This window comes from Pteropus vampyrus, unplaced genomic scaffold (genome assembly GCF_000151845.1).
Source record: "Pteropus vampyrus isolate Shadow unplaced genomic scaffold, Pvam_2.0 Scaffold5, whole genome shotgun sequence".
Lineage (NCBI taxonomy): Eukaryota > Metazoa > Chordata > Mammalia > Chiroptera > Pteropodidae > Pteropus > Pteropus vampyrus.
In genome coordinates, this window is record NW_011888786.1 from 8,120,270 (window position 1) to 8,131,953 (window position 11,684).

Below are 11,684 nucleotides of genomic sequence, written 5' to 3' on the forward strand. Positions count from 1 at the left end.
CCCCCCCTTCTCTCCTTGACATATCAGCTGCAATTCCTAAAATATCTCATGCCTAAACAGTGACACAATTAAAAGTGACCAAAGATCAGGCAGAGGTATATTTAGGAAAGTTGGAGGTGGGGATAGCTCAGCAAGAAAAAAAAGGAAAGAAGAAAAGAAAAAAATCAGTCAAGAAAAACCATGAATCCAAAAATCACATTTCAAAATGTTACAGTATTCTGTGGGTTTATAATGTTTCCGAAATTCTTGTCCTATTTTTATGGATTTAATAGAAACGACTGCACATACTTCATTGTATCCTCCAGAAAACCTTGCCCTGCTGTTATCGCATGAGGATGTGACTGAGGAGGTCTGGCCTTTAATTATTGACCAAACACCTAGGTTACAGAGCTCAAATCCTTTCAGTGATGCCTAAAACCACACCAGAGGCCTGATTAGCTTGTCCTGTGTTAATTAGAACCTTTCTTAAGCATTCTCTCCCACCGCCTATTTCATGACCGGAAATAGCAGAGCCTAGTTTTTCAAATATATGTTAAATCCAAGATGTTTAAAAAAAATTGTAAAGGCAGATTAAGCGGAAAAGAGGCTGCATAAGGAAGACTTCCCACAGACAGAGCCGCCGAAGCCGGCAGTACACAGTCCTCTGCCATCTCCTGTGATGGAAGAGTTCATGAGACCATACGCTTCCGTGCGTTTTTTTTTCAAGAGAGAATATCTTTCAAAACGGTGCTGTCCAATAACTGACGACTCCCAGAAACTGTGAACGTCATGACAATTTGTCAAGGAATTTGGTCATGTTTAAAAGACATTTCCCAAGAAAGCAGCTCTTTCTCTACGTGGAGTTTTCTTCAGTTAAATTCCAATGGCCATCTCTAATGAGAACGCCGCCTCTGACAAGGAGTTGAAAATGAATCTATCTTGGCAAAATGGGAAATTATTTGTGGAGACAGAATTAAACTTCGGTAGTTTTTCCTTCCTCTTCTCAATTGTACTTTTGCTCATAGCTTCAGCTGGGAGAGAGAGTGCATGCATTTAGTTTGGAGTTTATGAGTTCATATTTTATAATTAACGTTGCCAACAGGGGAGTTTGATTAATACCAAGCAGTGGATTTTGAGCAATGTTCCATACAAATTGCCAAATTTAGCAATAAAATAAATTGGTTATGTGAACATAATTAGTAAGATGACTACTTAAAATTCAAAACCGAATGTGAATAATTCCAAATCATCTGAGCCACAGATCTATTATTTGTATAGAAGAGGGAAAGTATAGCATTTGGGTTTTATTTCATCCTCAACCACAGTATTATTCACCACCAAGCTGAACATAATGAAACTTCTACAATGGGTTGTGACAATATTTTAGAGCACCCCAGAAACACACGCATACACGTGCGCACGTACACACAAAAGGAATAGCCATAAAGATAAGAGATGCTCAACTGTGAATTTTCATTGCAAATGTAAAAATCTATAACAAATTTTTCAGCAACTGCTGCGTTACGTTTTTCTGATGTGCTCTACATAAACCTCCAGCACCCAATTACTCAATAGAGCTTTTTCCCTTTAAATATTCACGGTACCTTATTGTCACCCTGGACTTCTCCAAGCCTTTGCTGAAGTTCTTTAATTTCTTCTCCCAGATGTTTATTTCGGTCCTGAGATTCTCTCAATAGCTGTGCAAGATTAGCCTGGAAATATCAACACATTATGAAATACAATCAGAAACGGAGGAGTGGATAAATGTGGGGCTTTATTAGGTTTATAGGGGCCGGTGTCCAAGCCCAGCTGAACCACACAAAGCCCATTAGAGTAAACACATATATGAATGCAGCGAGTGTGCTGATCACGCCACTACAACTGCATAGAGGGAAATGAATTTGGCCATGAACCTCAATTTGGGGATGTTGTTTGCAGAATGGCTCACGACCAGTAATGGAGGAGTTGGTCATATTCTACTTAAAAAAATTTTTTTAAAGAGCTCCTTACTAAAAATTCTAAAATTTGGATTAACAATATAGGAAAAGTTTCATCTCCTTGTTTAGATAGTGTTTTTTCCTTCATGAACTTTTCTTTGCTACCTCAAAGCTCAGCATTTCATCACAAATGGAAGACTCTGGAGAAGAGATGAGTGATGTGCCAGAATTCCAGATACCAGGATCCAGAAGCAACTCAGCGGTCTCCTGGGCTGGTTTCCCCACCTCCCGAGTCCTCTACTCTAGTTTCCATAGTACCGAACAGCCAGGATGATCAGCTGCCAGTCCCATCTTCGTGACTTTATTCCTTCCTTAAGATTTGCCTCCTGCTCAGACCCAAACGCCTCTGTCCTGTGTGGTCAGTTGTCCATTAATCAGCCTCCCCTCTCAATCCCACTTCATCTCATACCATCACTGTCCTTTCCCCGAGCATGTGGGCACCTTTTACCACGCTCCCCCACTTTTTCAGGTTCCCTAAATTGCTGACTCTCCCCAACTACGTACGTGCTTCCATCTACTCAAGCCTATACCTTGCCATTCCACTGAGGCTTGCATGGCTTTTTGTTCTTTGGTGCCATTTGTATTTTGCTAGCTGTAATGTGCTCTAATTCACACCTTGCTAATTGTGTTCTTATCTAACTTTAGCAAGAAGACTGCAAGCTGTGGAAGGGCAGAGGTTCTAGTCTCTGCTTCCTCAGTACCTATATACGTTGTTGCCCTGGGAGGTGCCGGTGTTGCAGGACGTGTTTTAAAGACTCGTGATGAATAAATGAATGAAGGGAGAAGGTAAAGAAGCAAAACAAGCAATCGGAATATGACTCCTGGAAAGAAACCATTCAGAAATCGACATGCAGGGATTTTAAAGATGATTTCGAAGATTCCTTCATGTTATGGCTGAAGAAATCCCGATGCAGAGACTTTATGGCACCAGCTAAATCTCCAAAGACTTCACTGCTGACACTTTAGGGGGAATACTCAGTTATGCTAGGTACTGAGAAGAGAATAAGGGTGAGAGAATATAAAGAAAGATTAAACCTGGACTCATTCTTGATTCCTCACTTTACCTCATCCCCCGTAACCCATCTATTGGGGTATCTACCCTGAAGCTACCCCCCAATTTAGCTTTCTCCCAAGCTCTTTGCTGTACCCAGTATATACGAGGCATGACCCCAGCTCAGCATCACTCACCATTCTCTCTCACTGGACTGCTTTCCCACCAGAACACCCCTCGGCTCCCACCCTCACCTTTTTCAGGCCTTTGTTCCAAGTTGATCGTCTCAAGGGGGCCCCGCTGGACCACTGGACCTAATAATGCAAACTTCCCCCGCCCACGTGGACGAATTCCCACGTCCCTTCGCCTGCACTATTTTTTTTTTTCCCATAGCACTTATCTTTTAACATACCATGTAGTTTACTTCGTGGTTTTTTGCTTACTATTTATTTCCTGTCTACTTCTCCCTACTAAAATAGAAGTTCCACGAAGGGCAGGGAGCTTTGTTTTCTCTACTTGATCTACCTTCAAGCACCTAGTAGATACTCCATAAATATTTTTCTTATTGAGACATAATATGCTGAGCTTGGAGGTTATGGTCTCAGCCTAGGGAAGGATATGAAATAATAATAACAATTAACAATGCTAAAACCAGTGCCTGGTGTAGAGTCCTGCGTAATAAAACCCTACTCATCCCTACTGGCTGGACTTAACCAAGCCCTGATTTCTACTCACTTATTTGTGAACATTACTCAACAATGCGATCTGATTTTTCAACTCCATCTTTGCAAAGGTCATATCTTGTAATGGTTGCATTCCAATCTCTCCAGATTTCCATTCTCGGCAGATAAAAATTTGGTGAAGGATGAGAAAAATTAATTCCCACGTTTACAGGTAGGAAACCAAAGAAACGAGAGACTCTGTTACCAGAGGACTATTTCAGGAAATTTCTCTTGATGGAATCAGCCAGACTAAGTTGGATCCCAGTTCTGCCATTTACTGGGCTGGGTGACCTTAGATGAGTTTCTTAATCCCTTGAGTGTCCCCATCTGTAAAATGGAGTAACTTCATGTGGGGATTTGATACCAAACTTGAATAATGAACACAGGACACCCACCACAGTGCTTACACACAGTAGGTGCTCGTTAAAGGCTGGTCACCTCAGCTTGACTGTGTCCTTCCACTTGCCCCAACTCAGCCTCTCAGGGAACGATTGAGTACGTGTGACCAAATGCCTCCTCGAACGCAGTTGTCTCTTTTGTGATCCTGCCCCTTCACTGTTCCTTATTTATCCATTTATTTATACAACAAATATTTATTGAGCACCTATCATGTGCCAGCCACTGTTTTAGACAGCAATAAGCAATACAGACAAAACCCCTTGCCCTTGTAAGCTTACCTTTTTATAGATAACATGGCATTACTTAAATTACATTACAATAAAATAAATAATGACCCAATAGCTGGATGATCCGTACTATTCAGAAAAACAGCAGGAAACAGAAGAGTGTGCCAGGGAAAAGGGCCACAGAAGGCCTCACTGGGAAGGCCGCATTTAAAGCAAGACTTGAAGAGGAAAAGGGGTGAACGTGAGCCTTGTGGATATCCGGGGGAAAGTTCCAGGGAGGGGAAAAGGCAACTGGCTCCCTCCTCTCCCTGTCCCCCATCACGCTGCAAGACTTCCACTCTGGAGAGCAGGAGGAGGCTGGCCCCAGATGCTGCAGTGAAGTGGAGAGATGATTCAATTCCTGATTTTTTTTTTTTTTCCTGGTTCCTCCCTCCTAATCCTCAACAGACGGAGGGACAGGTCCCCAGGTGAAGTGACTGGCCCAGAGCGGGGCTGGAGGAACAGCCCTGCAATGGCTCTCCTGGCTGAAGGGGGCCTCCCAGAGCCGACCTCTGTTACATTCGGGCATCTCAGCACCCCATCTGCAGGAGACACAGCAAAATTCACCTTCACAGGAGACACAGCAAAATTCACCTTCACAGGAGACACAGCAAAATTCACCTTCACAGGAGACACAGCAAAATTCACCTTCACAGGAGCCTGCCTTTTCTTAAACGGCAAAGAAGTGGTAGGAAAGAAATGCTTGTAAGAGTAACAGTGAAAACTTAACAAAAGACACACGCACAAAAAAGCAACATCCCCAACCTTCCCTTTTTGAATCAAGAACAGCTTGAGCCCCTCTGGTGGGTGAGCGGACCCTGACCTTCGCTCACCAACATAACTGCAGTAGCTAAACCAATAGGACTCCATCTCAGTGGTGAAAGACCAGTTCTCTACCTCCACTCAGTCACAGACCAGTACTTTTGCAAAATGAAATAAAAATCAATTACTAGGAAAATGAATTTAAGAAGACATCAAGATCCCAAGTGTTTGCTAGCTAGACTTAACAGATACAAAATAATGCTGTCGGGTTGCTGTCAAAGTTTCTGAACACTTATTCTCAATTTCTATACTTAGCCTGTCCAGAAACAGCAGCTTGCAGCCTAGTACTGGTCCTTGGGCCCCACTTTGGGCAGCACTGGGCTCAACGATGCTCCCAGTATATAGACATTAGAGCAGGGCGGGCACCCAGTATGTACCTCCAGGTTTCCAGTGACACGTGAGGTGGAGGACAAGGCTGCTTTTGGAAACCACGATTCAGAGACTCAGTGATGTGACTGTCAAACATTATTTGCTCTGCGGCTTGGCTGAAGAGAAACCTACCAAAATAAACTCAGGCATATCTACAGTAGCTGCAAAACAATAGTCAATCAGAATCGCGTCACCTCCAAGTGAGTGAGTTCACAGTAAATCTACACCAGCCTTAAAATTGACCCCTAGAGTAGGCTGAGGCGGGGGAGGCGCCCACTTTAAAGCAGGTGACTTGTAATTCTCTTTTACATGTCACAGGCTGGATTACTTGTCAACACACAGTTCTTTTCTATTCAGTCCTTCCACCTCCTCAACTCCAAAACAATAACTTTGAAAACTAGAAAATGACTATTCTGATATGGTGCCTAATTCCTTGACATACACTTTGAAGTACAAAAAAAAAAAAAAAAAAAAAAAGGAAAAGAAAAGTAGTACATTTCAAAGCACCCGAAATAGAGGAGAAAAGTTCACACAATTCTTTTGACCAAAAATAACACCCATGACTCACACACATTCACTGTAACAATCCATCAAGCTAACACATGGCGTCTGCTTATAATTTATCAGCTATGCAGAGCATTTTGTCCCCGTGTTATTGAGGACTCTGTGACCATCGGTATAGAATAGCAGCACGATGTACAGGAAATGTCAGAGGAAGGTGGCAGACCCTCTAAGGCTGGGTTAGATTTCACAGGCAAGGAAAACAAAACCGAGAGATTATTTCCTCTAAATCTCTGGGGAAGGGGGCGAGCATAAATAGGAAAACATGAAAAGGCTTAAAAAGAAGCCTCTTCTAAATATTCAAATCTAGCCAGGGCCGACATTAAAGGTTGACATTTTAGCTCTGATCATAGAGAAATGCTGAATATAGTGGAATATATTGTAGAATCCATATATTTACATCGCTCTTTTTGGCTCGAAGTTTATCTATTAAAATTGGGATGGGGAAGGCGATGAAGAGAGATTTGATGAAAACATAGCCTGGACACCCAAGGCCGAAAGCATATCACAGCTCTCCCCTCCCACACGCCTTCCTTCACGAAGGAACAACTCAGCCCCCAACGACAACCGACGTTGCAGAAGCATTTCACCAAGGCTGTGCCCTGCTGTGGGAACCGTGAGGCTCATGGAAATCCTCTCTGCACAGAGATGAAGACTACAAACCCTGACAGCCGCTGTGAGGGCGGGGATCTGGGAGCTGACAGACCAGCGTGCATCAAGCATCTCGCCCCAGCGCTCCGCCTTTTTGAAGAAATTCTCCCTGAGGCAGACTCGTCCTGTGGGCAAAGGGAAGGGTTCTCCCACCTTTCTTCAAGGCCTACTGCTTCCTAAACACTAGCGCTTGCCTCTAACACTGTGTTTCAATTCCCTTATAAATGCCACAAAATATGTCAGCACAGTTTACCTCCAGATGCAACACATTCTTTTAAACTTATAAGAAGTGATGGGAGATCCTTAAAAAAATGATATGTCCCATTTGGCGATGACGATCACTGTTAAGAACTCCTGTTTTCAGTGATCGAGTAATCGACACTGGTTCACAAGGAAGGGACTTCAGGATACTAGTTGTAAGAAACAGCCCTAAATCTTTGAGATGAGGACAAAAGGGTGCACAGTATATGGTTTCTCCCCCTGATGTAAGAAATGAAAAGATGTAAGAAATGGATATGAGAGGATCAGAATGTGCCACTCCAAAATATGCACTTTGTCATAGGATTATTTTGAGCTGAAGGCAACTGAGAATCAACAGATACAGAGAGTTCTCTTTCCTCCTTTTTTCTGCCTAAAAGCAGGGCATAGATTTCCTTTTGGGAAGGGGTCACATCCTCTTCGGTACCAGGAAGAGGAGAGCATCTCATCACCAGAGACAGAGGGCTGGCATTGTAAATAATCCTACCTAAAGTAACTCCCATCTTCCGTTAGTTCCCTCATATATTACGTAGTCACGTTCCCATCATTTATCATCCTTTGAAGCCTAAACCTCCTTTTTATTTTTGGTTAAAATGGTATGTAAAACCCCGAGTCTAACCACTTTGAGTTTCACTTCTTGTCTATGAACTTACATGCAGGTAAAATATTCATAAAATTGTATGCTTTTTTTCTCTTATCAACCCGTCTTTTGTTAGTTAAAGTCACAGGCTCCCATTCATGGAACCTAAGAGGGTAGAGGATTAAAGGAAAAAAAAAAAGAAAATGAAAGAAAGTAATGAAAAGTTTGAGATTAACTTTCCAACCTGGCGCCAGCCCAGACACTGGAAGAAGGGTGAAAGGCGCAGGCCGCCTGTTTTCACCTGAGTCCTTAAATAATTCAGACTAGTTAGTGCAGGGAGGAGGCAAGAGAATTAAAATGTTAATCAAGCCACAATCAGAGACAGCAATGTGCTGATCAGCCCTGCAGCCAGGCTGGGAGGACACCTGCAGAACAAGAAGATGTCTGCTGGATTGCTGACAGCCCATTCCCCACACCTGTGAAGGGGAAACAGGTACCAAGAGTCGTTCCCTATGGCTAAAACCATGGGGGACCTACGGATTAAAGGCTGGGAACTGCCAGCAGGCCTTTCTCGCCACACATTCTTACCTTTTCACGCTACGTACTCTTCCCCTTCTTCACTGTATGTTCAAATCAAAGGAAATGGGAACGAAAGAATGACATATAAACTGAATTCCCTGAACACTCAGGGTCCCTCTCAGTGCCTTTGCTGTCTCTCGGTCTCGTTCACTGTCCCTCTCCCTGTCCCTCTCACTCTCTGCCTCTGAGAGGAGACCGACCACGCTCTGTCTGTGGAGAGTTACCCCTTTTCCAATAAACTTTCCTTTTGACTCTAACTTTGGCGTGTGTGTTGAATTCTTTCTACACTTTCTGCCAAAAGACCCTCTTCTCTCAGTGCAGAGCTTGGTCTCCCCTGACAACTCAGGGAAATTTGCCCTGTCCTGCATCACAGTGACCAGCGGGGGAAAGAAGCAAGGTTCCAGGAGCAATCCTTTAAGCATCCGAATCTGTGTAATTTATTAGATATATATGTCATTTCAGTAACCTAGCCATGGCAAAGTTACCTTACATCATAATATAAACATGATGCATTGCCAGAAAGCCCTATAATTTCTCAATTTGCTGACACGTTAACACTGGAATTCAAACATGGGAGGGGAAAAAAAATGAGACACAGACAGACAGGTAAAATCTTGACCTAGGCACTTCCCTCAAGAGGAGCAAGGAGAAAAGCATGTGAGAGAAAGAGACCAGATTTAGAAAACGCTGCTCACCCACTTAAAAAGTTCGCTGCTCTGCCCCTTTCAACCCACACCTTCTATAGGGGAAAGTACTAGATTAAGTAACAATATGTAAAAAAGACAAAAAAAAAAATGCTTGATGAAACATCAAGTGTACTTGAGAAGTGTGATTGATAGCAAATTTAATTGCAGTTTCTACTCTGCTGCTTTGGTCTGTGGTGACTTCTGTGTTAACAGTAATAGAGTGAAACTTGTTTTGCTGAGCAAGGCCCCCCTATTCATAGCAACTGTCAAAGTGACGACCTCTGCTACAGCGACAGCTTTCTTATTTATGGAAAAAAAAAAAAAAACAGCCACCCAAGGGCTTATTCCATACATATTTTTTTGGCTGTGCAAGGAGCCCTCAGCAGCCTACTCCCACCTCATAATCTCAAAACACACACTTGCGAGTCAATGCATTTCCAGCCCACAGGCAAACACTCTTCAATAGGTTTGGGAGGTTGCTATTTAAATAAATGTTTGCTTAATCTTGGTCATTATGATTCTGCATCTGCCACTTAGTGGCTCCCTAAACAGCTCCCAAATTCTTCAGACTCACTGAGCCTAAATTTCCTCATCTATAAATTGGGGGTTGCTCTCACCTTCCTTACAAAATTGTTGCAAGGATTCAAAAGGCTTGTAGCAAGAGGCATTAGTGTTTGGAAGGAAGTTACTGTTCTGTTTTGGGAGATTTCCCACAGGCTGGGCCCTGGATGTCTTCCCAGTTTCCCTGGAGTGACAGTAAAATCGTACTGTTCAAAGTGCTATGAAAGAAACATCTCAAAGCACTGAGACCTTTGAAGGAAGTTTCAGGTTCTGAGCATCAAACCGGGACGCAGATACAAAGTTACTCTGATTTGCAGTCATCGGGGACTAAAATAAGATTGACCAAGAAGACTTTACTGAAGGAAAAGGCTCCCTCCCATCCCACAAAGGGCCACTCTGTGCTCTGATTTCTCCAGGGTTGTCATCCTGGTGCATGTCACCGTCTAAATAAGCCATCACTTTTTAAGGGAAAAAAGCAAAGGCTCCCTCCTGGACCAAGAGGAATGCCTCCTGTGCTACGTCTGCTGGAACTGGAACCCAAAAAAGACTCAAATGTGCCTGACTATTTATTCAAGGGGGAGTTTGCGTGGGGAAAATGTGCGGCGGTGACCCCCAAAACCCCACCTAACGAGAAGATTAACCTAAGATCATTTAAATTCCTTTGTGTCTCCTCTGGAGAAACTGCTTGTTTAACAAAAGAAAAATATTTAAAGGGTCGTTTGAGAGCTTTTGGCGATCTCTCTCTGCAGTGCAAAGAGGTGTTCTGTGTGCAGTTCTGCCTGGAGTGTCAAGAAGAAATTTTCATTCCAATATCCCACGAGAAGCTATTAGCGCAGTCACTGTTGTCACGATTTCTTCACAGCTTCTTTAACGGATGATTTGCCATTGGAAATTGAGTTGTTTTAAAAAAGGCTGCTAAGTTCTAAAAGGAAGCCTCAACAACTAGATCGCTAGAACTACAAACATAAAAGTTCTGATCTGTCCTCTGAGGACGACCCCCCCAAAAGCAAGGAAAATGCATGGCCTGATAGGAGGTAAAAAATTCCTAACTCATTTTCTGGTTCTCCACCATTCCTAAGCAGAAGGCTTAATCTTTGGACTTCGAAAACGAGTTGGCTTAAATATTGACAATGCTTCCTCTCCACTCACACTTTCTAAGAATCGAGTATAGAACAAAATATCTGAACTTGAACCATAAGTTAGAAGATCCGGCTTCTAGTCCTGCTCTATTAATCTGCTGTGTGACTCTGGACAAGTCATCAGAGAAAATTAAAAAATAGCCAACCCATTTTTGCACTCGCCATAGAATGCTCCCCAAGTACAAGGCAGTAAACAATTCCTCATAAGAACTTTATGAAGATGTCTCATTATGATGTTCATTCTGAAGAGAAGGAAATTTAGTCTCAGAAAGGTTACACATGGTCACCTAGCCAGCAGGTGGAAGGATTAAATTTGAATCCATGATGCCTATGAAGTGCCCTTGAGACTTTAAGAAAGACATAACCTGCCAGAGTGACCTCAGAAGATAGTTGGGAGATGACATCCAGCTAGCCAGCCAGCCAGCCTGCCATGTGTGGACACATGATCTCTGAAAAGCACAGAGCACTACAGAGATGGAGAATGTGGCATTGTTTCCGCTTATATCTGAGAAGGACCCATGGATTGGCTGCGGAAAGTCTGTGAATCTATAAAACTGTACATAAATCTTTCGTGGGTATGCGCCATTTCTGGAGCAAAGGCCCATGGCTTCCATCAGATTCTCAAATCTATCTCTGATTCACAAGAGTATAATAAGAACCACTGATCCAGAGAAATGGAATCGAAACAAGAAGAGAGTCCAACAGGAAGCGCGCCTTAGCTCGAGCCACTGAAACAAAATACCCAAAACTGGGTGGCTCATAAACAACAGAGATTTCTCAGGAAATCTGAAAGCGAGGCTGGAAACCTGAAATCGAGGTTTTAGTCAGGTTTTAGTGAGGACCCTTTTCCAGGCTGTAGGCTTCTCCTTGTACCCTCCCACGGCCGAGAGCAGAGGAAGTGAGCTCTCTGGTGGCTCTTACAAGGGCACTGCTCCATTCATGACCTCATCTCATCCTGACTTCCTCCCAGGGACCCCGCCCCCGAACATCATCACATTGGGGGGTAGAGTGTCACCATATGAATTGAGGAGCAGGGGGGAGGCGACCCAAATATTCAGTCCAGGACATAGTAATCACAGCAATCTCTTCCTCTGAGTCAAGAAATGAACAGGAGAAGAGTCCAA

General features: G+C 43.2%; 1 protein-coding gene across 3 annotated transcripts in view; it reads right to left on the reverse strand.

Annotated features, from left to right (window-relative positions):
• CCDC149 (coiled-coil domain containing 149) overlaps window positions 1–11,684 on the reverse strand; it is a 107,389-nt gene that overhangs the window by 50,595 nt on the left and 45,110 nt on the right. For all 3 annotated transcript variants that reach the window (XM_023534148.1, XM_011365280.2, XM_011365273.2), the window contains exon 4: window positions 1,584–1,691. In XM_023534148.1, the coding sequence (XP_023389916.1) occupies window positions 1,584–1,691 (108 nt within the window). The remainder of the gene's footprint in view (window positions 1–1,583; window positions 1,692–11,684) is intronic.